This window comes from Pteropus medius, unplaced genomic scaffold (assembly GCF_902729225.1).
Source record: "Pteropus medius unplaced genomic scaffold, Ma_sr-lr_union100, whole genome shotgun sequence".
NCBI lineage: Eukaryota > Metazoa > Chordata > Mammalia > Chiroptera > Pteropodidae > Pteropus > Pteropus medius.
The window spans coordinates 10802849-10830427 of record NW_024344253.1 but is presented as its reverse complement, the minus strand read 5'-3'; the positions used below and the strand labels follow the sequence as shown (position 1 = coordinate 10830427).

Sequence of the window (27579 nt, the reverse complement as noted above, 5' to 3'; positions counted from 1 at the left end):
GCGGGGGCGGGGCCAGAGCGTGTCAGCGAAGCCAAATCAAAACAAGCGGGAGACCCGCCTTTTCCCTCCTGCTCGGGAGCGTCTCGCTCGCGCCCCGAGCCCGCGGCGCCCGCGCGGCTGCGAGCCTCGGGTGGCCGCGCGCCGGCTCCAGGAAGCCGGACAGGGCGCGGCGGCCGGGATGGTGCGGCGCGGGCCGCGCGGCTAGACGGGCGCCGAAGGAGCCGCCGGCCCGCGCCCTCCATTCTCTCCCTCCCGCAGCCGGCTGCGCGCGGGGCCCCGGGAGGCCGCGCCGCGGGGAGCCGCCTTCGCTGACACCGGGTACTTGGACGCTCCCGAGATGCCCAACCCCAAAAACAGTAAAGGCGGCCGCAAAAACAAGCGCGCCAACAGCAGCGGGGACGAGCAGGAAAATGGAGCCGGGGCCCTGGCAGCGGCGGGCGCGGCGGGCGCGGCGGCCGGGGGGGCCCTGGCGGCGGCGGCCGGCTGCGGAACGGCGGCGGCGGGCGCGCCGGGCACCGGGGGTGCGGCGGGCACCGGAGGCGCGGGAATCGGCGCCGCCAACGCTGCGGCCGCCGCGGGGGCTGCAGCCGCGGGTGACGCCAAGAACGGTAAGACGGGGCTGGAGGGGCGAGCGCCAACTTCCTCCCCGACGGGGACGGCGCGGTGGCGGGGCCCTGGGTGGCGCGGGCGATGCGTGGACAATGCGAGAGTCAGGAAGTGCTCACCCCGCCCCTCTGCCCCGCCGCGGCTGCCCCTTCCCGGTCCCCACGCCTGACGGCGACGATGCATCTGCGGCCCCTGCCCAGTGTCCGCGCGGCGCACAAGTCGCGCTCCCTGGGCAGCCTGCGCCCCAGACTCTAAGGGGCGCCGGTGCCGGGCTGCGGCAGCGCCACCCTCGGGCCCTGGCCTTGGTGCCCGTGCTGGCAAAGCTGAGTGTGTGCTCCGGCCCGGAGGGAGGGAGGAAGGAAGGAAGGAAAGAAAGAAAGAGCTGCCTAAGTTGAGAAAAATGATCCGATTGAAAACTTAGGCACCCGTTCATTCTCTCCTGTACTCCCCTCACCCACCCGCCTTCCCCCTCACTCCCCGAGAGAAGAGCCTTAAATCCCAGCAAATCTGGACTTATTGTGTCGATTGCCACAGGTGAAGAGAGCCTCGAGATATATATATTTTTTTTCTGTAGGGTGTGTGTGCGTGTGCTGTTTAATTCAGTTGCTCGCTTGAGGAAGGAAGAGAATCTGAACTTGACTTCCGTTCTCAGCCCAGAGTTAAAAAAAAAAAATCGTCCACTATTTAATACTGCTTCACAAATTTGGAAGCCTAATAATTTTAGGTAGTGCCTGAATGCACCTTTTCAGGAGGCACTTAAGGAATAGTGAAACGTGACAGGATTGCCATTGTCACTACAAAGACATGGTTTTCGTTAGGCGGTGCAAACACTTTTTACTTACTTGGACAGTTCCTTGATTCCTCTCTGGTCAGGCAGTTTTTCAGGTAAGGGGATATAGGTAGGTTATAATGGAAGGAGATTAAGACCTTTATTTTTGGCTTTTAACTTGGTAACTTTCAGCTTTTGAAGCTGTTATTTATTTGGATCAGTCACTTTTTAAACAGGGCACCTGCACTTAACCCCAATAGAAGTGTCGCCTATTAGAAACAGAACCTTAGGGTGCATTGGCTGTGTCTCTGCATTGGAGAAATAGGAAGTTTCCCAAACTTGACACATTTGTGAATGTTTGATAATGCACCTTTGGCCAGATTGTCTTCTCCATGTTCTTTTGTTTTCCTAGCTCTAAACTTCATTTTGGTATTGATGTGACTGAGGGGAAGGAAGACAGACTCCTGGCTCAGCCATTTAGAACTTTGTCATCTTGAGAAGGTTAGTCTTTCTGAGCCTCAATTTCCTCACCTGTGGAATTGAAGAAAAGATATACACTGATTATATTGGCCCCTTGACAGGGTTATTGTAGGGCTCAGAGTGGAGCGTACCTTGTTTTTCCTTTTTTTGGGGGGGCGTCTGTATGGAAGCCTTAAGTTGGCTGTTTCCTCTTCTTTCTCCAAAGGATTGGACCACTTTAAGGTGGTGTGAAGAAATTTTTTTCTTAGGCTGGTATCTCCTCATTTGTTATGGTGTGCCTGTTATTACTGTCCTCCGAAGTGGCAGACTCAGGTTTATTTAGCAGTTCTCTATATAGCTGTGTATTTCTGATTTGGGGCTTGTTTTATTAATTGAATGTGGGGAAAGAGGGAAGAAATGGGCCTAGCATTGCCGTAATCAGGGTTAGAAAGGGTACAAACTTATTTTAGAACAGTGAACTGAGGTTTATGATGCCAAATTCTTGGTTCTGACATGGTGTGAAATCTCAGTGAATGATCCACTTTAATTCAAAGAACCGCTCACTGCAGTTGATGATAACTGAACATGGATGCTGAGACCTCCTGTGTGCAAAATTGATAAATAAGGAAATTACAGATACTTTTTGTTTTACCATTTAAAGCTGTGCATTATAAGGTAGGGATGGGAGAAGTGGTTTTGGTGAATTTTTAAAGGAAGTGGCGACAGATATGTGCAAACTCTTAGATAAATCAACTGATAAGGCCCAATTATTTTTGAATTTTAAAATGACATTATGGACTTACAGTATATTTCAACTTTTTAACTTTGACATTAGATGATGTGATTGTATTACAAATCTAACAATTCTTCCAAGGATGTAGTAAATCTACATTCTGTTAAACTTCTAAATGGTTCGTTTTCACCATTTGAGTCAGCCGTGATCTACATCTGCAAGAATGAAAAAATGACTTCGCTTAAAGTTAATAGTATTAATTTATGGTTATTTGGAGTTCGTAGAATGGTTTTATGTCTTGTAGTTCTTTGGCAGTGTGGCTCTCAGTGCAGGATAGTATTAGTTCTTAGTCATTCACTGTTCGTCAGTAGGTATAAATAACCACTTATTCTATAAAAGAAGATTGCTAGCTAGAGAAAGCTTGGGGAAGCCATGGTCTGGTTGTAGTTGAAGTTAAACCAGTTGCAGTTGTACATCTTGGGTAAATTGAATATTAATTGTAAGACTTTGTACCCCAATAAAAAATTCATTAGTACATTTTTAGATACTGTTTATGTATGTTTTTGAAGCTTTTTCCAGGGATCGGAGTAAAAGATGAGGAAGCACTACCTTCCTCCTACATAGTAAAAATCTCTATGCACATATTGTAGCATTTTGATTGTAGGTGGACAAGATTTGCCAATCGTTATTTTTAGGATTGAGTTATCATGCAGTAGGTTATAACTATGTAGTTTTATTCTGGAATTCTGGTTCCATTGGACCTCCACTTTTTTGCTTCAGGCCTACCAATATATAAACCCTTGATCATAGTGTCTGATTTTCAGTGGGCCTGGATCCCAAGTCCTTTTATAAATTCCTGTTTTCTGGATGACCATGGTTCACCACTCTACCCATTCTTGACTTCAACCGTAACCCCTGGGCTGCAGAGTCTGCCTTAACACATTCAGCAGCTCTTCTTAGGAGATGGAGTTAGTTTACATAGTGATTGGCTTTTCATTGGGTATAGCTTGATTCACATCCTGGCTCCTCAAATTACTTGCCATATGATCTTGTGCAAGTCATTCGATGTCTCTGAGCCTCAGTTTCTGCATATTTAAAATGGGATTATTGTACCTACCCATATATATATATAGTAAGATACACATTATATATATTATACTATATATGTGTATATGTATGTATATATATATACATGTACACACACATACATACACTCACATAGTGTCTGAGTTATAAAATGAGCTTACTAAGTATTAACTTTTTGTCTTAGATCTTGGAAATAGTCTCTGAGATGGAGATTTATGTGCAGGAAGTTTACTGGGGTTGTCCTTGGCATCATTACTAGTGGGGGTGTGAGAGAAGCAGGCTTCTGCAGAGGAGGAGTTGAACTGTGATGCAGATATAAGTGAGCTTTGGAGCTGGAATGGCCCTGCAGAATTTATCTCACCTAGAGGCATGGTAGCAGGGCCTTTAAACCTTTCCTCCCCTACTGACTTGTCATTTGGACATGGTCTTCCCCCAGGAAGAGATTATGACATGCGGGTGGCATCTCTTAGCTGGAGAGCCTCTGTGGAGAGGGACTCACCTGAGCCTTTGGCTCCCAGTGAAGGAGAGCCCCTCCTACCTCCCGAATGTTATGGGTTGCTTCACTTAGACCATGGGTGCCATTCACAAAATGCAGGTGTAGGATAATAGTTCTAACAGCTAAGTAGGCTTCATGGACCAGGCTGGGATTTAACACTATTATAACATTGTTTTGATGGGAAAATGTGTTCTGAATTCCACACATCTGTTTACAAATAGATTTTTGGAGCACCACCTGTTCCCTGTAAACAAAATTTGTATTTTTCTGCATACTTAAGCCTCTGAACATTCTTTTTATAACCCCAGGTTTGTAGTATATTTTAAATAGTTTCTCTTTTTAGGTATTTACTTGAATTCTTACTACATTTTAAATTACCTATATCCATCGGAAGGAAAATGAAGAGTGTTGCCTGCTGTTTGTTTTCAAACCAAGGAATTTTTATTGAGGGTCTAAGGTATGTAGAGCATCATTGTGGTCTTGGAAGACATTTTCTTACTTTATCTTGAAATTACTTTTGTCAGGTCTTTAAAAATATCTGTTACTTTTGGACCTTGTCTTTTGAAATCCAACTTTATAATTGGCATTGGTAGAAAATATTGCCTCATCCATCAAAGATTCATCATGTGCACTTTATATGTCATAGTAAGAAAGAATTATTATGTGCTCTGCTAATGGAGTTTTATGCACAGTCCTTATTCTTTCTCTCTTTACTTGTTACAGGACCTGAGCTTAAATTCTAGAAACGAAACCTTCAGTGTCAGCTTTCCTATAAGTCCAAGAATATATATTATTTTGTAAAAAATTGAAAACAGGAGATAAAACTGGGAAATCTCTTTCGGCTTAATCCCCCTGTGAATTTACTCCAGGCTTTTAGCTATGAACAATTTAAAGAACTCGATGGTATCAAAAGGAAGACTTGGGAAAATAAACTGTCCTGACTGATTTTGATCTCCAGCTCTTTGGCATTTTTAAGAGATTGATTTATCATTATTTTAGCAGCCATAAAATGGGCATTATGGAAAACATTTTAAAAAATAAGATAGACAAAGTTCTTTTCTACTTTCTAGTCAAACACATAATCCCACCAGTTAGATCACCATTGTTAATATTTTAATATACTTGTAGCCTTTAAAATTTTTTTCTTGCATACTTTAAAAAGTACATATGTAGCTTTTGAAAAGAGTCATTTTATGATCTGCTTTTTACGCGTACACTATTTTGTGGACATTTTAGCACAGCAGAAATATATAGGTGTATTGCCATTTTAATTATTGCATAATATACCATCATATGTCTGCATATTGGATAGTTTGATCAATCTGCTATTGTTTGATTTTTAGGTTCTTATTCATACATCTCTGGACATTATCCAACTACTTCCCGTGGACTTGCTATGTCAAAGGATATGCCTATTTTTATGATTTTTTAATACTTGCTGACATTACTTTATAGAAAGGTTGTACCAGTTTGACTCTGTTTGGTCAGAGTGCTCTTTCTCAGTCCCTGGTTCTTGGTGTTTTAAAGAAATCCTGGAGAATTGCTGGGACCTCAGAGTGTCTCAGCAATAGGAGGGCCCTGTTTAGATTGAGAGCCTGGAGCTGCCACACTTACGGGGCCTTTCCAAAGCAGCATTTGTTTCTCCCGGGGACTTCTGTGCTTTTTAGTGATTTGGTGGCTAACAAGGATTCAATAAAATATCTAATAATGATGAATGATATTTTAGCAGCTGGTAATAGTGAAGATAAAAGCACAGGCTTTTGAAATCCGGTCTGTACCATTATTCTAGTCTTAAGAAGTAAGGCCTAGGATTTTTGACATTTTAGTTAAAAAGTACGAGGTTTGAATGGACCAGGGTGTAAACCTAGGTGCTACAACTTACTAGCATAGTTACTATGGGGAAGATTATTTAACCTTTTTCAGCTCCCATTTTCTAAGTGCAACCCTTTTGGAGTGTTTTTGAATATTAAGAAAAATATATGTGAAAGATCTTGGCACAGATTTGGGTACTAGCAACAATAGCCTATATAAGTTTTGTGATTGATTCAACCTTATCCAATAACAAAACTTGGTAAACTATTCTGCTGTTGAGAATAGACACTGAGAGACAATAAGATGATGATAATCTGTGAATATTGATATAGAAAAAGACTGGTATTCAGATTTTTAATTAAAGCACCGATTTCACTATAAATGATTTGGTCTTCTCTTATCATCTCTCTTTGATCATAGTCTACCTGGAAAAATTAGATAATTTAGTTAAAAGAAAGTGAAAAGCAAAGTGTGAAAACTGTTATATCTTCCATTCTTCATTCATTCACTTATCCATCTCATATATATTGAGTGTCTGCTGTTTGTCAGGCACTGTGTTAGGCTCTGGGATTACAGGGGCAAAAGAATTGGGCCTGAGGGGCTTTTGGTCTAGATGGGAGCCTTTATAGAAACAAGTGCAAGTAGGTTATTACAGGTACTACACAAGGGCAGTTATGAAATAAAAAGCAGTAGCTTCTGAGGTGGTAAAATATTGGATTAAATGTGGGGATTGGATTTGAAGATATGTAGAAGTGAAATAAGCATGTGGAGTTGAAGAGTAGCTGAAAGGAGGTAAGGAGCTCAGGGTGTTTCAGGGATCAGCTAGGGCTTAATGTTACTGAGGACTAAACAAAGACCCTTCCCTCTTCAGAAAGTTCAACAACCAGAAAGTTCTTCCATTAGTTTAGTTGTTCATTTGCTTGCTTATTCATTGTTTTGTTCATCTGTGCACTCATCCAATTACGAAGCACTTCGTATGTGCTTACTGTCTTCTGCGACTGGAAATATAATTTTGAATTATATTTGGAAGTGTGAGAATCTACACCCCCATAGGCTGTTGGTGAAGCTGGGACAGAGACATGTATGTACCGCTCGGAACCATGATAATGTGCTGTGGGTGCCCAGTGGGAAAATAGTTTATTTCCTGGAAGAGAGGACAGTTGAGCTGTGTCTTGCAGGAAGAGAAGCGGTTAGCTCTGAAAACAAAGGAAGTATGTTTCAAGCAGAGGGAAGTGGGAAAGAGCCTTGATTTCTGGTTGCTGCTAGGAGTTTGTGGCTGGTTTGAGGTGCAGCACTAGGCTCGAAAGGGATGGGGACAGACAGTCACATTTGGATGTTTTGTAGCCAGTGCAGAACCATCCCTGAGTTTTGTCAGCAGGGACATGGTCAGCTGAACCTGCCAAAGGGAATAATCTTAGGTTGTTGACAAGCATGTAAAGTTAACACAATGGGTATCTTGGCAATTTTTCTTTTGATACAGCTTGTCAAGGCATGGGTTGGCGGTCCAACCTGCCATGCACCCTTGATTGTGATTTTTCCGTAAAGCGATGTGCAGACTGCACATACTGCTTTTCTGCACAGCTGGATGATAGTGTCGCAGCACACACGGCTGCTGTGTGGAAAGGCTGTCTTAATAGTGGGCACCAGCATCCCTGTGCTTCTGAGCCATGGGAGGTTAGCTAATTGAGGTTAACTTCAGAGAACCAAATGCCAAGGGAAGGGTTGAGGCCATCTGAGCAGAAAGGCTTTTCTCTGGAGGGAGGGGGGTGTCCCTATGTTTTTTTTTTTTTCATATTTTGCTACACAGTATTTATCTTTGTGCCAATTGGGACTAATTTTCTTGGTTTGTCTTTTTATTTTTATCATCAACTCAGTTTTAAAACAATAAGCTCTGGTGAGGGGAATATCATTGTTTTATACAAAGTGACTGTGTTTTAATTCTGTATATTTCAGAAAGCTTCCAGTTCTCAGTGGTTGGTGAAATAGCAACTCGCTTTATTTAATCAATATGATGTTTTAGCTTGATTGTACTTGAGAGGTTTTTATAAACTGGCAAAAAGTGAGTAGCATTTTTAACACTTAATAATGATCTGTTCTGGTTTATCAGAAGTAGAAAGAGAAAACAAATTATTTCTGCTAAATTATACTTATGAGAATAATACTTGAAAACAGTATAAGAGAAACAAAGATTAAGAGGAAGTTTAAAGAAAAGCGAGGAAAGAGGAAGACTTAAAGAGGAAGTATTAATCATATCATTGTTTGACTGCAATTATGGTTTAAAAAGTTCAGGGGTTTTCATATACACTCATAATACAGTGTATTTCATAGTTTTAAATTGTCAGGGAGGAAAAACTTTACCCTCTTAGGTTCAGTATTTGGGGAGCTTCCAATTAAACTGATAAGAGATAGATAAGCAAGAGAAAAGACAGACTTAACCATAGAAAAACATGACTAAAATGGGCCAAGGGTTAGAATTTGTGGCTTATATACCATCTTAATAGGAGAAGGGGAGAGAGAAGGGCATTAATGGGGGAAAAAATGATTTCCTAATAGAGGGGCTGACTAGGCAGGAAGGGAACCTATGGGAAAGATAAATGAGTCTTTCCTATTAGAGAATATATGAGATATGATAGTTTTGTGACAATGTCTGTTCAAGTGTGCTGTGGAGATTTATCTCTGCTGATAAGATTCAGTCTTCCCTGGTTGCTCCTATGGAGAGGATTTATGACAATTGAGTTCTTTTGAGAGGCTCTGCTTTTAGGTAGATAAGATTTTTCAGGAACTCTAGTGCCTTCAACTCAAAATAATTTTTAGGCCACAATGACATATTCCGGACCCCTTCAAAATATATTGTAGCTCAAATCACATTACCCCTACCCCATAATATCAATTACAGATAGTCAGCAAACACAGTATCATAATTTAGGATTTCTGTTTTTCATTGTATTGGAACTTTATTAGAAATAGACAGCCTTAGGGCATATGCCTCTATAAAGATGATAAAGAGAATGAATTTAGGCAAAAGTTAGCAGGATGTCAAATTGCTCATATAAGTAAGAGAGATATTTGCTAAATATAAAATGTATATTTTTCCCTAGGGGTAACCTTAAGTCTGATGGTACTTTAGATCATGTCCCTTCAAGTTAAAGCATCTCAGTAGTCTTTTGACACTAATGTTGAAACTGAATCACAAACTATTTTAGTTTTCTAATGAGCACTCCTGAATGTGATGATTATTTCTATATAATATTTAGTAGAACTCTGTTATAACACAACTTATTAAAGTGACACACTGTTTGTTATGCCAGACAAAACTCAGCGTCTGGGCAGAAATGGAAACTAGGGAATGTACAGAAGCAAGTTCTGGCTATTTTTGATTGGCAGCAGGTGCAGTCTGTAATCTGAGAGACAGCCTGGGATAGTTGGTGATGGTCATTAATGAAGAGATACTGCTGCCAGAACCCATGTAAAGAGCCTGGCATTGAGAATAGGAAGTGTTTTCCAGTGGTAGAGGCAAAATCGTGCACATCTAACATGAGATAGTGTCAAGGATTTTTCCAAATGGTTTCCAACTCCTTCGATTTCTTCTTATTGGGCAGCCTTACACATTGCAGGAACCACATACACCCTGTAGTATGTGGTTCCGCTATATTAAGCCTTTAGTTTTAGAGGTGCAGATGATGTTTTGCAGTACAGAAGCAAATGAGGTTAGGTTCCTGGGTGGTAGGTGTGTTGGGGCTGTAGAACCATAGAATCCACAGAAAGGAGAAGTGGCTTTCATAGTGACGATGATACTACTGCCCTTTATTGAGAACTTACTAAGACCAGGTGTGACACCCAGCAGTCTGCAATCTACATGAGGACGAGGACACTAAGCTCCAGAGATGGCCTCCTTCCCTTCTGCAGACAAGACATGCTTTGGTTGGGGAAATGATGATGCCACAGTTGGATCCTACTTGATGCTGAGTTTGTCTTGAGTGACACACACATGTGCATGAAGAATGAATAAGCTTTAAAGTAGATGACTTAAATTCAGTATAAAAATGTCAAGGAAGCAATAGAGCTGTATAAATTACTTTTGAAAGGCCTCAAGCTTATCATTCTGGCACTTGAACTGAAATTAAATTTGTAAAACAAGAAAACACTTGAGCAAGGAAGCACTTCACTCACACATTGTACACTCAACGTTGATCTGATTCCCTGATGTGATAGGACTTCCTGCTCTTGGAATTGTGGAGATTGTGAACCTTTGAACTGATACTTTCTGTTCTTAATGGATTTGACGATTCATAACTGGGAACCAATTATCTTCTTTAGGCTAACGTCCTAGAATTGGGATTGCTGGTCACAAGGCCTGCAGTTTTCCAGGCTTCGATCCAGGTTGCCAAACTGCTCTCCTGAAGGGGTTTAACCTTTTCACTAACACTGGCCCTGCCTGGAGTGCTTCTTTCTTCACACTCCTCAGCATGGATTTCGATAACCAATTTCATCTTTGCCAATTAGATGAAAAAGTGTACATCCCATTGTTGTTTTTATTTGCATTTGTGGAATTATCAGTGAGTGAGTGTCTTTTTATATGTATACTGCTTATTTGTATTTTTTTTCCTGTTTGCTCTTTTTATCCATTTTACTGATGGGATATTTGGGTTCTTATTGATTTGCACAAAGTCTTCAGGATACTTTGGGATGTACTTTTTCCCTAGTTTATGGTTTTTTTTTTTTTTTTTTTTTTTTTTGCTGTATTTAAGATGCTCTCATTGGTTAGAAATGTTACAGTTTTGTATAATCACAGAACATCCACATAGAGATAGAACCTCAAGAGGAAGACAGGGGAGAGTGAGGAAAGTTGTTTGAAATTGCTTATAGGAAGAGTGATTTGGGCATGGCATAAGGTTAGACTGAGTTCATTTGGATGTCAGTGCACAGTAATGCTGTAACACTTGTGAGGTTCTGTTTCCTTTTCACATTTAATTTTTGAGGCCATTTCACAGAATTAATTGCAACTGCCACCACCCTCCCAGACCTCGTCTCTGACCCTCGGCTTCCCTGGCCACTACTCACCATGCTCCAGTTGACAGCTGAGCTCCAGTGCTCAACACCTATCCCTTGCACATTTCTAAAATCCCTTGCAGTTTTTATTCCAGCTAGTTCCAAGGACTTTGAAACTTGTAGATAAAGGCCCATTATTTTCTTATCGCCTCTTCTCAAGAACCAAACTGCAAACAGGCCTCTTGTAGACTAAATTGTCCATAACCTCCTTGTAATAAAAAACTTAAATGCTCAGTCACAAGAAAGTTCTCATGTTTCACATTCTAGCACTTGGATTGAAATCACATTTGTATGTTAATAAAATGAGAACATAGCACTCAATTGAAACAAGAGTTTATTCGCACCCAGTACATCATGCTGGTTTAGTCAGCCCTTGTGCTTTCTCAGATGTCTGAGATTTGGAAAAGGTTCTCAAACTCTGCTTGCTCTAAAGAGTGTGGGATTTGAGATTTGGTTATAATTTGAGATCTGCCATTTTGCAAGGCCAACAAACCTTTCTGAGCCCAAATGTTCTTATGTGTAGAAAGTGAGGATAACATAATATTGTCTGTAACTCTCAAACAAACTGTAGAGCTATTAGAAAAGGCAAATAGTTGTGTCATGATTTGGGGATTTTAATGTTTTCTAGTTGGGTTTTTGGTTTTTAGTTTATCATGTGGTAGTGAGATTGTTTCCCAACTAGTGACAAAATGTGCTCTCTGATTTGTTGGAAGAACTCAGGGCAGACTTTTGATTTCCCCCACGGAGTTTGAGGCGAATGTTACTCTCTCAAACTCTTTATTCTGCCTCCTTTGGGGAGCCTCTAGTTTCTCTTCAAGTTCAGATCTTGGAGCTCTTACTGTGAGATTTTCCCAGAGACTCTGCAGTGCTTGCCTGCTGGTCTCAGGGCAAGCCCAGCTCCTTGAGTGAGTTGAACTCTTCTGGAGTTTCTGCAAAAGGCCTTTCTGATCCCAGAGTGGAGAAGAACTGGCAGCTGAAGCCTTGGGAGGGTTCTTTTCACCAGTGTGAGTATAGCTGACTTGGGGATTGTTTTGCTGTGATCTGTGAATCATCCTGTCCCCAGGTTTCATTTCCACTGTGATTTTAACCATTTGATTAGCAGAGCCTTCCTTGCCTTTGGCCCGTTGTACTGCATGATTTATGAGTATGTGCCTGTATTTGTAATCAGCCTCACATAGTTTGTATCTTGATTCACTTCAGACCTTTCTGCTTTCTGCTCTTTACCTGCCTCTAGGGTCCTGTGGAGTGGGAGTTTTTAAGTGTTGTAGAAGCATTGAAATGCTTACATATGACTTTAATTTGCTTCCCTACGTCCCTTTTAGATTTTGCATTTTATATTAGGTTAAAGAAAAAGAAAAACAAGACAAAGGACACACAAAACAAAACAAAAAACTTATAGAGGGATACAACAGATAGGTCGTTACCAGAGGGGAAGCGGAGTGAAGGGGGCCTGAAGCGGGGTGAAAGGAGTAACGGGGTCAGTCATGCGGTGAGGTATGGCAACTAGACTGTCAGTGATGAGCACGATGTAATGCATGCAGATGTTGCTTTATAATGTTGCACGCCTGAAACTTACATAGTGTTCTAAACCAATGTTACCTCAGAAAATTAAAAGAATTGTGAATATATCAAATTATATTATGGATTAAAAAAATAACTTCTATAGGCATTATGATACTTGGTATGTATGTCTATCAGTATATGTATGTAAATGTAGCAATATTTATATTGAATCATTGCTTTTCTTTGTATTCCATTAATTAAAAACAATTTGTAAACTTCATCTTTGAGATATTCAGATTTGAAATTTTTGACTTTGGAATAAGTCAGTTTTCCACATAACTTATTTTTTTAAGATTCTGTAAGGTATGTGATCTAAAGATTACTGGAAGAATTTTTAAATAATTAAGTTGAAATGTTTTTTTCTTGACAGATTTGGAAATACTATTTAGAATTCATTTGAAATATAATCATATACATTTATATATATTTACATATTTCAATAGAATTATATGTAATATGACAGTCTCATGTCAAAAAGAAACGTCTAGATACTTTTGGTAACTTATAAATGGTATATTATTTTGTTCTCTCTAGTTTAGAAATGAATAGTTTTGAGTCTTTGAGAATAGTCATACTAAGAATTATATCTCTGTTCCACAAGAATTAGTAATTGAGAAAGGAATGAATGTCTATTTATAAAACATCTCTAGCAAATATGTCAGTGGGGTCTAAGCTTTGAGATTCCTTTGCAGTAAGAAATTTTATGAAATACTCTCTTGACAATAAGTCATATTATAGCAGACTGTGTTGAGTGTACTTTGGTCATGAACTGCTGGGCTGGGACATAGACGTGACTGATTCTTGGGTCTAGTTTTCATTTTTGCTGAGATACATGTGAAACTTAGACATGCCCTCTCCTTTGACAAGTCTTTCCTTGTTGCAGCAGGTTCTGTAACTTGCTTGTTGGTTGCTGACAGCACAGGCCAGCAGTATGGCCTCCAGGCAAAGGCTTTGTCTTTTCTCCCTAGATCCCAGCAGAGTGACTGCCAGAGTGGGAGGGATTCTGCTATGAAGCATTTTCCCCAGTTTATTTTGAAGGGAAGGTAAAGGAACAGAAAGAGTATTTTTCAGGGAGTTCAGCAGGGTAGAAAAGGTACATGGAAAACAAAGGTAGGGAAATGAATTTAGCTACATTGTGCTGGGGTTTTAAATACAGTAAGTAGCCTTAAAATCATCGAGGGAGTTGGTATGTTGGCCCAGTCCATTGAACCAAACAGGGTTTGGGCAAGGCAGGCTGAGCTGTTTCTCAATGTCAGTGCTTTTTCTGCTGCCCAAATTTGATAGTCCGCATACCAATAGAATGTTTTTTCTTTATATTCTTTCCAAGGAAAATTGCTTTATTCTCACTGAATGGCAAGTAAAGCTTTGCTCACGTCGTTTTTTTTTTGTTTTTTTAGTTTGGCATTTCCATTAGCTAGAGTAGATTTACCTCGTTGCCTGTCTATCTTCCTTTTTAAGGAGTGCAAAGATTGGGGTTAGGAAACCTTAATATTGTAATTGGGTTTAAGCACTTGCTTCTTTAGCTTGGTTTTCCTTATACCTAGTTTTTAAGTAATTCTGAGGATTACTATGACTATTGAACATTTTGATTTTGAATAAACTTTTATATAACCAGATCAAAGTAAGTAGTTCTATAATTTTGAATAAGATACTGCTCCAAAGTATAGAACTACTTACTATTATCTGGTTACACAAAGCTATTGGTCACTGCCTCTCTTTATAAAAACTGGCTCTGTGCTCTTTGTTGGTCTTTGGGCAGTGTAGGTGAGAATGGACGAGGGAAGGCCACTTACTAGTCAATTGACCTTGGGCAGATCACCAAAAGATCACTTGGAAGTAGGCTCGGGAAGTGTTCATAGGATCTGAACCAAGGGATTGCCTTATTTCTGTTCTGTGGAACTTTGATGTTTTTAAAAAAATATTCAGAGAAAACTATAAAACCATTATCTTCATCCTTATAGTCAGCCTAAACCAGGCTTATTTTCGGTCCTGGTCTCTTTTGGTCTTGACTTGTGCTCTGTTTGACAAAGATAATATGAACTTTTTACTTTATAATTAATATTGATATAGCAACATATCAGTATTGATATATCATTATCAGAGTTTTGGAGCCAGAATGGAAATTAAAAAATAGGTAAAATAGAAGCCTATAGCTTTCTATTTAGTTTGAACTTGAGGCTGGGTAGGCTTGTGGGTTTTAACTGAAAGTAAGTAAAGAGGGGGTCTAGGAGAATAAACTGAATATACTGAGAGAATGTTAAAAACCCAAGTTGCTAAATATAGTTGAAGGCCTCTCATTGTTTTCTTTTTTGGAATGTGAAGCTTCCATGTTTATTTGGATAAAGTGGTTTGTCTGAGTAAAAGCCTTGTGTTTTAACCCTACTCTAAGCATAAAAATATGTTTAACCGAATGTAATCGCCATGTACTCAACTTGCTACCCACTTTGGAGCAGTCTCACACACTAGAATAACATAAGGGAGGATAAACCAAATCAGAGGTTAAGATAGATATGCTTAAGTGAGCTTAGTGTAGTTCCTATGCTAATTGAAACAAGTTGACAAAATATTTGTGTATTAACTTCCCTTTATACATTGGACTTAGTGTCTTTTAAAAATTTTTAGTAGGAAAAAAGTCTCAGAATTGTTGGGAAAACTTATTTAAAAACCTTTTTAGTTTTCACTTAAAAAATTATCAGTTAATCAAGAAAGTGTTTTTAGACACCGAGTGAATTTGAAGTGCGGTGTGGGGGACCTGTGGGCTGCAGTTAGGTTTCTAACTAGTCTGTCCACTCCTTCCCCTTCTAATCTGTGTTCGGTGCTGCAGCCACAGGGAGGGATCACTGATGAAGCAGAGCCTTTGCGTGTGAGCGTTGTGGACGATCAGGTGGAAAGGCCAGAAGGGAGCCTAATTGTGGAGTTCCTTGAACATATCCTAAGGACTTGGAGCTTCAGTCTGGGGGTTTCTGAGGTTCCTGAATGTGTGTGTGACATAATCATAGTGTAATTTGCATAAAGTTGATTTGAAGGTGGTGATCAAACTTTTTTGTTTCTGTATCCCCTAAAAGAATTTGAAAAAACAGAGTCCCTCTTGCACATTTAATGTTGTCACATCAGTTTTTTTTAAAGGTTTACATAAATGCAGAGGATACATTTTCCAGTTGATTGTAAACATTGATTGACATTTAAATGTATTTAAACAATCCAAATATCATATTAAATTGATAACTGTTATCATCCATTTAAAAAATAATAGAAAATTTACATTCTTTATTTCAGTTTAATTCTTACCCAGAATTTGACCCTAAAATGGATTATTGTTCTGCTTGAAAGTCTTTTTTTGATCATCCTATCATATTTTTGTATAGGAGTATGTATATAAACTTAAATTTACATTAAGAAGCATTTCTGGAATGGCAGAATAAGGATCTCTAGAAGTCTGCTTCTTCATAAAGGCAATGTGAACACTGGCAAAAATGATGAAAATCAACTGTTTCAGAAATCTAGACATTAGCTATAGGCTTATAATAATCCTAGGAATGTTTATTCAAGGGAAATGGGTGAATCATAGTAAAAACAGTGAGGTTTTGTTATATTTTAACTTACTCTGTGTCCATTCCCTCTCCCTAGCCTACATGGTAGCTTTAAAACAAGCAGACTAGTTAGATTTTGGAGGGGGAAGAACAGGTTCAGAGCCCCCACCTTCAAAGCGATAACCCCAGAGAATTGTCACTATTTGAACTGTCTGGAAGCTGATTTGACCTGACTCAGATCAGTCAGTGGTAAACCCTATCTATTCTTGGGTGTCTGCTGAAAACAAATCAGCAGAAGTTGTTTAACATGGCAACTGCCTGCAGCAGTGATACTAGTTGGGGCAAACAAGAAGTGGGCCAAAAAAGTTAAAAAGAATATCTTGGGAATGAGATGTCAGTGGGATCTTTGAAAAGCTCTGATATATTCCTGGTGCTCTAGAAGATCATGCACATGGGCAGGACTGTTTGCATGCCCAGGAAAGACCTGAGATGGTTCTTAGGCTCACCTCCGGTGACTTTGAGGTTCTGCAGAAACAGAAAGTAAAAGCTAAAACAGAGTTGTAAACTGTCAAAGCATTGAAGTTGTGCCCTAGAACACACACAGAGCCTCTTGGTGAATTCAGGGTGGGAGACTCACTGGGGTGGAGACCTGAATGATCAGAGAGTACGAAATACACCTAAAAGGCATTTGAATTTACATTTAATAACAAAAACCCAGTACTGATTTACTAAAACACACTGCAGGCCAAACCACCCCCCTGAAACTCCGATATACAGGCATGTGTGGCTATCATCTACGACATCTTAAACATTCTCTCAGTTGAGCTTTTACAAGGTACTGAACAGCAGTGAGTTATGGGTTGTATTCTCTGACAGGTACCTGGTCTGTAGATGACCCGTGTTGCCAGTTAATTGTGCGGCCATATGTTTTACCTGTTGGACAGACTGAGGAGGTAAAGTCATTCGTCTTCTCAGCTGAGGCCATTGAGAATTGTTGGTAAGGAGAAGAGGCCACCCCCACTGTGGACTTTGGTCTCCAGGTACCATTTTGGGCCCACTAAGAGAGAAGCAGACCAATGTTTTGGGGATGTTGTGCTATAACTTAGGTAGTAAATGGGAATCACTATAAAAATATGATTTAGGAGTTTTGATTATGGCCCCTTTTGAATATTTGTGCTGGCAAGTGGGTGGATGTTGACAAGGGTAATTAAAATCAAGTTCTATAATGCTTCAGAAGAAGCAAGGAAAATGCTTTAAAATTGGAATATAGCACTGAAGGATGGCACGAAGTCTTTTCTGGAGTCTTTAAAAATGGCATAGTTTAACAACAGTCTGGACAGTTTCTCTGCAGTTATTACGTATGCGTACATACATGCACATACTCAGGCCTGTAACATATACTTAATGTGGAATTCTTTGCCCATCCCAAGATACTGTGATTTGGTTTTCAGAGCTCATGGACCTACCTTTTTTCAGGGTGAGTACCTGCAGTACACGTAATGCTAGGGTGCTGTGCAGTTCTCTGTGATCCAGCACTCTCAAGATTATGCTTGGACAAGAGAAGATGTAGCCTGCTAATTTATCTCCTAGTACAGTGTGATCCCATTATATGCAAATTGAATTATGCAAATTTCAACTAATGACACCTAAATAATATTAATAAAATCTTCACAGTCTGTACAAAATTTCAACAGATACGTTTCCCCAAAGTATGTATTAAGCCATCTCATATTTTCAAAGCTAGCAAGTCAACTGAATTATAAAAATGCTTTGTTACCCAGTGACACCACCTTTTCTTATAATGAGAAACTCATACTAACCCTTGGCAATATTATGTGAACTCATGTTGTTTATAGAACTTCTTCAAAGATTGTGGTAAAATTTGTGTTATTATTTTAAAATTAACTGTTATAATTGAGATCTTTATTATAGCTTTTAGAATATCCGGGTGTGCTAACATTGGTGCCGAAAACTCTTGAAAATCAGTAACTATGGAATAGAAATGTGGTCAAACATAGTATGATATGCCATGCTGACAACTTATTAAATGCGACTGAGAAATATTATAGGCAACGCTGATAATACAAAGCATCAGTAAAGCAAGAAATATAACACGATTGCAAGTGTCTGTGTTTTGAGGATGCCTTCCCCACCATCTACCCCCAGACCATGGGATAATCAGTCTTAAATTATGTAAGCTCTTCAGGAACACATCCCATGAATCAAATGCAACCATGCTTTATGAATTCCTGTTACGTAGGGTTGGAAAAGATCGCTTAGATTGAAAAATACGTACTTATTTGTCTGACACTGAGTAGAATATCTTTAAGTGATTGGAAGAAGACAGTTGTGCTTCTATGTCTTTGAAACTTGTTAGTAAATATTTAGTGAATCATTTTGTGCATGCCACCCTGCTTTGTTTGTTGTGGGGAAGAAATACATTTCTTGCACTTATTTATATATGGAGATAGGAGGCTGGTGACTTCCTGATTGTAGCTTTGCTCTAAATGCATTCAAAGTTCTTTGGTTTTTATATCAAGTAATATAAAGTGATAGGCTTTTAATAATAATTGCTTACATTTAAATGGTGTTAATTATATGCCATTATAATTATATGCTCTGTTCGAACTGCCTAAATTACTCCTTTAATCCTAGTAGCAACTCTTTGAGGTAGGTACTGTTGTTTCTGCCGGTAAGAAAACAAGAGCACAGGGAGGTTAAGAGACTCTCCCACATCTTAAAACTAATAAATTGTGGAGCTGAGAGTCAAATCCAGGCTGGCTGGCTCTGGAGTCATTATCCTCAGTCACCATGCTCTGTGGCCTCTCAGGAAGCTAGAGATGAGGATTCTTTTGTTAAAACTTTATATCCTGTGGAGAACTTGCTCAGCAAACAAGGAGATGTATTTCTGTGTAAGAGGAATTACTGTATGGAAAAGAATTATATAATAAAATAGTTGTTCAGAGACCCTGCTATTTGCATTTGGTAACTGGGTACTGAAGGAGGATGGAATAGATAATAGTAAGTTTGAGGACGCGAGGGTGAGGGCCAGCTCTGCCCTGAAAGAGAAGTCCTGAGTTGAGTCTGGAAGATGAGTGGGAGCTGAGCACTCAGGCTGTGCTCTCCAGGGGTTCTGCCTTCCTCCCTTCTCCATCCTCTGGCACTGTCACCATGGAGTACTGAATCTGATTGGCCCATACTTTCCTTCAATGAGACATTTATTAAGCATTAAAACGATTTTCATAGTAGTGGCTTTATAAGGATGAATAGGGCCAAGTCCCTATCTTAGGTTTTGCCTAGAAAGCCTCATGTGACTTCTGAAGACTCTCCCCACTCCTCTACCCAGCTGACCTCCCCACTTGCTTGCAATGCTGGCAACTATTTTAAGAGGGTGAAAACATTTAATTTTACAGGTAAAAAACTGAAAATGGCAACGCCTGGTTTAAGGGGCTCCTGTTAGTGTGAATGAGTTGTCAAGGGGTTTGGGTTTGTTGGGCAGCCAACGTAAATGACTACTGTCAGATCCTTCTCTTTTAATAGGTTGGGGAGCATGGACACCTGAGTGGGGTGGTGGGGTGAATATACAGGATGAGAAAGCTGAAGATGACAGATTTTGTCCTGGTGACTTCAGCCTAGTTATCCTGTTGTCCGCACTTAAAACTAGTTGAGATTGTTGCCCAGAATGAGGTGAGCCCTGATTATTTTCACTTGGGCAGAAAGAAGTAGAAGCTGAATACTGAATTTTTGATGATGAAGCTGTAAAAACAGGCATTGGAGGGCTTATATACATTCTTTAAAACAATTCTGACTCTGCATAAAGTAACATTTTTCCATATTGCTTGTTAGTCAAGCTATCAGGCTTAGACTAATGTCCCAAGAGATGTGCGTGACACAAGCCCTCAGTGAATATGGATTTCCCTTCTCCCCTTCCCTCACTTAAAGGTTTAGTTGGGTCACATCGATCTGTATTCCATTTATACCTCTGTGGGACAGCTGTTCTTAAGAGCTAGGGGGTCTTGTAAATTTAGAGACGCCTTTCAGGGAGCAAAAAAATATATTTCTATAATACTGCTAGTTTCTTATAAGTGTCATTTAGAATGCCACCAATGCTGTTTCTTAGAGTTACAGAATCTTTTTCTACATGTTTTGGTTAATTGTAAGACTTGGAAAATCTAAAAAAGAGGCATCGAATTATTAATTTATTTACTTTTAAAATACCTATTGTGTGTCCAAAGCATTATATAGAAAAAGTAGGAAATATATTAGAGCAGTTTGCATTTAGTTGGGTAGCTAGATACACAGGTCTAAAAAGTTATGGTAAAGGAAGCATAGAAAAGTTTTTTTCTAATTTTACAGAGTGCTTTCATATATATTTGAGATGAGTGAGGGCAAGCATTTTCATCCTCATTTTGCAGGTGAAACAGGAAACCATCTCATGTCAAGCAGCTATTCAATAGCAGAACAGGCACCCAAACTCCCCTGTCAGTTCTAGCTGCCTTTCCAGTGTGGACAGTGGGAAGGGGAAGGGAACCAGGCAGAGAGATATGTTTGAACCAAGCCTTGATTTATCTTTGAATGTAGAGGCCGCCTACCACAGCTTCCTCGGAAGGGTGTGTGAGTGTAGAAGCCATGTCAGAAGCCCTCGACTGTCCCAAGGCTCACCTTGTTGCTCACCAATCCCTAGGAGCCTCGTCCTCAGGCTGGAGGTGTGTAACAGGGAGAGGTGTCTGTTGCACATAATACTTGGTATTAAACAAGCCCTTGGCTTTGTATTTGTTCTTCAGGGCTAACCACAAGGCCACACCAAAGTGGCTGAGATGTAAACAAGCAGGGCTAGCAAGTTGGACTGGGGCCTTTTCATTGTTGAGTGTAGAAAGCAGGTGAGAATGGCTGTGATAATTATAGACAAGGTTAAAGGGACGGTGACTTGGAGTTATACTGCCTTCTCTGTGGTCCAGGCATTTACTTTTGTTAGAGCTCTCTGCAGAATTTGCTGGTCTTTCTGCCTCCAGAGACCTGGTGCACAGGAAGTGTTCAGTATTGGTTAAGTGATAGTTGCACTTTTTTGAAAAGACATAAATAGGATTTTTTCCCTCTCAGTCTACCTTTCTTTAATGTGGAAATATTTTTAAAAGAAATATCAAGTCAATCTCAGCATTTAAATTTTCGATATTGTAAATGCAAAGGTATAGTTAGGCCATTCTTTGATTTCATTAGTTCTGGGTTAATATCACGTTGGTTACTGCCATTGCATTTCAGAGACATTCCCTTCAAGGCTCTTCCTCTAAAAGACTGAAGATAAAAGCAACTGAACTTTGTTTAATTGACTAACATTTTAAAGGACACTAAAGGTCACAGCCTGGGTGACTGCAGTTATTTTATTAATTTTAAACCACTTTGCTGCTGCCTTTCAGTACATTCACGCCTTTTCTCTAGGATTACAACTCTCTCTTCCTTCTGCTCTGCTTGTCATGTGTGGGTTTCACATGCCAGCGTCTTTTTAATGCAAGTTTATTCAGCCCTGGATATGTGCAAGGCCTAGCTAGGCCCAATGGTTTCAGGAACACAAAGATGCATAAGAGACATCCTCTCCTGAGTAATCCTGGTGGGGACCACAATGGAGACTCAAGTAAAGTTCAGACTAAACTGTGCCGGAGAGGGTCAGGATGTAAGGGAAGAGGAGAATCCTGCTGAAATTGGTGTCTAGAGGTGGGCCTGGAAGGATAGGAGGCAGGGGTGGAGGTTTACTATGTGCCAGGCCGTGTTCTAGGCACTGCCTAAAATGAAATATCAGTATACTTCATTCTTATGACAGCCTAAGGTTTATTTTGTCATCTGCATTTTATACAGAGGGAACTGACACAAAGAGAAGTTAAGTAACTTGTCCACTGCATATAGCTTATCAGTAGTACTGCTGGGTTTCCAGTCAGGCAGTCTGGTTGCAGAGTCCATGCTGTGAATTGCTATAGTAGGCAAGTGCAGTTTGGACAAATGAAAATTAAGGATTGTGGACTTCTGGGAGGTAGATGGGGAGGCCCCACTGACCTAAGGCACAGAAGTAGACAAGTTGGTTAGAGTCATTTCCTAGGTCCTGGAGTCCCACATTGAAGGGGATGATTGTAACATACAAAAGTCATGGGCTTTATGGGTACCATCACCTGTGCTATTTCACTTGGCGGAATGTCATATTTGTAATTCAGTTGAAGATTTTTGAGTAGCTTGTTCCCTCTCCTGCTTCTTCAAGTTATCCTAAGTTTTTGGCTTTCATTCCCCCGGGTGATGAATAGGTCTCAGCCTTTGTATCTTTTGCCCTTTCTCTTTGGTGCCCTCTACAGCTGTACTTCTAGAAGGTTTTTCCTGATGGTCATCTGTATTGCTTCTACTTTTTTACCTCACTATCCACTCCTCACCATCTGCCTCTGACCTGTCTCACTGGAACTGTCCTTACTGAGGTGTCAGTGGCCGGCTCACTGCTCATTCTCAGTCTTTATCTTACCCAGTAGTTCCAAACCAGGGGTGATTTTTTTTCCCCAGGGGATATCCAGCAATGACTGGAGACATTTTGTCGTATCGCAATTGGGAGACATTTTGGAGTGTCACAATTGGCAAGGGTGCTACCTGCTACACATCAGCAGTGCATAGGACAGCTCCTTCAACAGAATTCTCCAGCCCGAAGTGTAGTGCAGAGGGTGAGACACACTTGTCTTAGCTGGCACTCCAGGACATTTCAAGTCCTCCATTCTTACAACTTTCCCGCCTGCCTCAATAGAATTCTCTCCTGACTTGTCTTCCAGTGAATTCTCAGTTCCTTTCTTAGCAATCCCTGTGGAGGACTCTTGTCCTCCAGCCTTTTATCGTTGCTTCCCAGGATTCTTTTCTTCTCTTCACATTCTTCTTGGAGCAGCTCCTCAGTCCAGGGGTTTAACCTCCATGTCTGGCATGTTCCTTCACATCTGTATTCACAGCTCCAGCTCTCTTGAGCTCCAGTCACATCTTTCTTCACCTCGGTGGTGCACAGACACTTTAATTCAGCAGGTCCAAAATAGAGCCAGCCCAAAGTCGTCTACTGTCCAAACCTGTCCCTCCCATATTCACTGTCCATTGGCATCTGACCACCCCCAACACTGAGAGTCATCTTATGCTGCTGCCATAGCCCAGGCACTTGTCATTTCTCACCGGGATTACTGCAGTACCCCTTCTGTCCTGCTCTGGACTCCCTGCCTCACGTCCCACACTGGGGTGAGATTTCTAAAATGGAACTCTGACCGAGGGGCTCTGTGGCTTACAGTCCCCATTTAGCTTCTCAGCTCCAATAGATCATAGCATGTGGAACCTTCGTGATCAGGCCCAGTGGTTTCTAACTGGGAGTAGTGCTGCCCTACAAAGGGGCCTTTGGAAAATATTATGGACACTGAAGTCACAGGAACCCAGTAGAATTCTAATCTCTATAAATCCTGTTTACCTCTTAAAAAGTGGATTCTACTTTGTGTCACCAAGTTTTCCCTCCTTTCTGGCAACGTGCTTGGCCTTTTGGATGCTCTGTGAGGCATGTGGTTAAATGGGGTAGAAAAGTCTTTGCGTTCCCGCTTTCTGTCCTGATAGCTTTAGGAAAATTCTGTTTTTCCTTCACAACCTGGCAGCATAATTCTGTGTAGACCAACAATTAGTTTGACCAAACATCCCTGCCATTACGTGTCAGAACATTCTAGAAGAGAATCGGGAGGAGGCCAGTTTGTTTTCTGGCTCCTCCGTGGTACTCAGGATAACCCGAACCCCCGATTAAGGGCTTTGAGGGCCCTTTTGCGGCTGCCGCATGAACTGGCTGGTTAAGTAGCTTCATTGTGTTATTTACTAGTTCACTGGAGTGATTCATTTTTGAAAGGACACTAGAACTGCCTGTCATTACACCTGTGTCTTAGGAAAACCTCATACTACATTGTTGCAAGTACTGACATACAGCTAATTGCACTGTGAGGGACTTGGACTCTTTGAAGCTCATTGGTGTATTTTTCAGTGGATAACAAATATCAAAATAAATTACTTTGACGTATCATACTAGGAGAAAATGGTAAATGTTTTCCCATCATGCCTGGTGTCATTTCAGTGGTTGACATCTTGACGCCAGAAAAATCGTACCTTTGACATGGATGGGCAAATGTGGGATGGTAGCTTTGATCTCTGACTTGGTGTCAGCTGGGATCCCACATCCTATGTGCTGAATCTCTCTCTCTCCTTTTGTGTTTCTCCCCAGAAGCCCCGTGTGCCACGCCCCTGATCTGCAGCTTTGGGAGGCCGGTTGACCTGGAGAAGGATGACTACCAGAAGGTGGTGTGCAACAATGAGCACTGCCCCTACAGCACCTGGATGCACCTGCAGTGTTTCTATGAGTGGGAGAGCAGCATCCTAGTCCAGTTTAACTGCATCGGCAGGGCCCGCAGCTGGAACGAGAAGCAGTGCCGCCAGAACATGTGGACCAAGAAGGGCTACGACCTGGCCTTCCGCTTCTGCTCCTGCCGTTGTGGACAGGGCCACTTAAAAAAGGACACAGACTGGTACCAGGTGAAGCGGATGCAGGATGAGAAGAAGAAGAAGTCTGGATCGGAGAAGAACACAGGGAGGCCCCCTGGCGAGGCTGTGGAGGAAGCAAAAAAGTGCAGGCCCCCAAATAAGCCCCAGAAAGGCCTGAACCACGACCTCCCCCGCCGGCACTCCGTGGATCGGCAGAACTCCCAGGAGAAGGCGGGCAGCACTGGGGCCTACGGGGCCCGCTCTCCCTGTGGCTCCCCTGGCCAGTCCCCGCCCACCGGCTACTCCATCCTCTCCCCTGCCCACTTCAGCGGCCCCCGCTCTTCCAGATACCTTGGGGAATTCTTAAAGAATGCCATCCATCTTGAGCCTCACAAAAAGGCCATGGCTGGGGGCCACGTGTTCCGAAACACCCACTTTGATTACAGTCCGGCTGGGTTATCAGTTCACAGGGGCGGCCACTTTGACGCGCCTGTACAGTTCCTGCGGCGGTTGGACCTCTCCGAGCTTTTAACTCACATCCCCAGGCATAAGCTGAACACTTTCCACGTGCGGATGGAAGACGATGCCCAAATGGGCCAGGGCGAGGATCTGCGCAAGTTCATTCTTGCAGCCCTCAGTGCCAGCCACAGAAATGTTGTAAACTGTGCCCTGTGCCACCGGGTGCTCCCGGTGTTTGAACAGTTCCCACTGGTGGACGGAACTCTGTTCTTAAGCCCCTCGAGACATGATGAGATCGAATATGATGTTCCTTGTCACCTTCAAGGTACAGGTGTTAATTCACCTTGCCTGCTTTCTGTTAGTTAAAAGCAAGACAGCAAACAAGATGGGACTTCTTTGTTCTGGCTTAATTTTAACCAATACTATTTTTTTGTTCTAGTCAGGTGCTAAGTCACATTTGAATATTTCAGCTTTGCCCAGTAGGATGGTGGAAGTGGTGGTGGTTTGTTTTACTCTTAGGTCACTGTACCAATAGTATAGTTGTCCTGGTGGGTAATTTTATGTTTTTGTTCTGTAATTTGAGGAGTGGATTTCGGGTGTATAATTTTTCATAATTGGGAGGAAATTTAGAGAGGGAATTGCATAAAAATATGACTCACTGTAAAATAGTTGCCTTTGAGACCTGTGTTAATGAGCCCAGCTAGCCGTGTATTCTCTCTGATCCCTGTAAACATACTGAGTGAGGGAAGGTAGGGGTCAGAGAGGGCCAGGTGTTTTTAGATTAGTTGAATTAATCTTGACTTTTATGAAAGGTGAGACTGTCTTGATAACAGCAAAAAGAAAATAGGGGATTATTGAAAGATCAGATATTTACCCTGGGGATGACATACAAGGACTCGGTGACATTTCAGCCTTAAGTTGAATGACAGAGGGTTGGTCTCACTTATACTTAAGTGAGAAATCTGTTGATTCATGTAAAACTACTGAATTTACATAAAAATGAGATGCGTATCATGTAATACATTTATAACTTTAAAAGTGTGCTAAAAAAGCCTGTAGTAAGAATGATATATCCCACCTGTGTTCCCACCAACTGCTGCTGTCTCGGTTCCCAGAGACAAACACTTTCGAATCCTAACTGATTCTTCAGGTTTTTACCATCACAGTTTAAAAACTGTTGTCGTCATTCTTCAATTTTAGGTATCACTAGTGGCTGAGTTTTAGGGTGGGTGACTATGCTTCTTGCATCTTTCCCTTTCTTTCAGGATAACATATCACAACTCTTGGATAATCCTTAGTGTTTTCTTACTATTATGAGTATGTAAATATTTAGTGTCTAGTCAAGAAAATAGGTGTATTCCTATATAGAGTATAGTACATTCTGGGACCTCTTTTATTTTTATTATTGTTTATTATTGTTGTCAATTATTATTGTTATTTTTATTATTGATGTTAATTGCTTCACATTTTCATTTGCTTAGCCTTTTTCGAATGTTTGGCTGCTTGTTCTCATTTTCCAGCAGCAGTGCAAACCACATTTTGAAAACATTTCCACATACTTGTCAGACATTTTAAGAAATTTTTTTTTCTAGAAATTTTCCTCATGGAGTCTTTCATTTTCCTGCTCCTGTCTGTCCTGGTGCACTCAGTACGTGCTATACTACACAGCTGTCCTTCTAAGAATTCCTTTAGTTCTTTTCTACTTTTTATCTTGTTTCCTAGGTTCCATATTTCCTATTTTCTTGGTTTATTTCCTCAATTTGTTAAGAACCATACCCTAGGAGCTTTCTGAGAAAGGGAGCAAGTTTTAAGTCTTTGAAAGTCTGATAATGTCTTGAATCTGTCTTCACACTTGATTGCTCTTTGGTTAGGTGTAGTCTTCTAAGTTAAGATATTTTCCCCTTAGAATTTTGAAGGCATTTCTTCACTGTTTCCTGCCTTCCAGTGTTGCTTTTGAGAAGTTTAATAATATTTTTATTTCTGTCCGCGATTCCCGTCAGCCCTCAAGGATTTTAAGATTTTCTTTTTATCCCTAATATTCTGAAGTTTTACCATGATATGGATGATATTGGTCTTTTCCTTTTTTCTTTTTTCATTCAGTGTGCAGAGTGCTTTCTTGGCTTCTTGACTTTGTGAACTTAAGGTCTTTTTAAGTTTAAGTTTGGGACATTTTCTTTTGATTACCTTTATTATATCAATTTTGACCCTGTTGTTCATCTCTTTATATTAATTCTGCTTTCTGGAAGATTTACTTGACTTTATATTTTAGTATTTTTACTGAGTTTAAAGATTTTCTGTTCTCATGTTTATAATTTCCAAGAGCTCTTTTTAATACTGTCCTGTTCTCGTTTCATGGATGCAATTTCTTGTCTTCTTTTTCAGCAGGGAAAGGAAGCTGAAGTTGCAGGGAATGGTCTCATTCATTTTCTAGAGTTTCACCTAATCCCCTCTATCTTTTAGCTTTTGTTATAAGGCAAACCACTCCAAAACTTAGTGGTTCAAAACACTG

General features: G+C 40.8%; 1 protein-coding gene across 1 annotated transcript in view; it reads left to right on the top strand.

Annotated features, from left to right (window-relative positions):
• Positions 1–194: 194 nt before the first annotated feature.
• Positions 195–27579, top strand: part of HECA (hdc homolog, cell cycle regulator) — a 36433-nt gene continuing 9048 nt past the window's right edge. The window contains exons 1-2 of the mRNA XM_039869753.1: positions 195–608; positions 24355–25395. Of these exons, the coding sequence (XP_039725687.1) occupies positions 338–608; positions 24355–25395 (1312 nt within the window). The 5' untranslated portion in view covers positions 195–337. The remainder of the gene's footprint in view (positions 609–24354; positions 25396–27579) is intronic.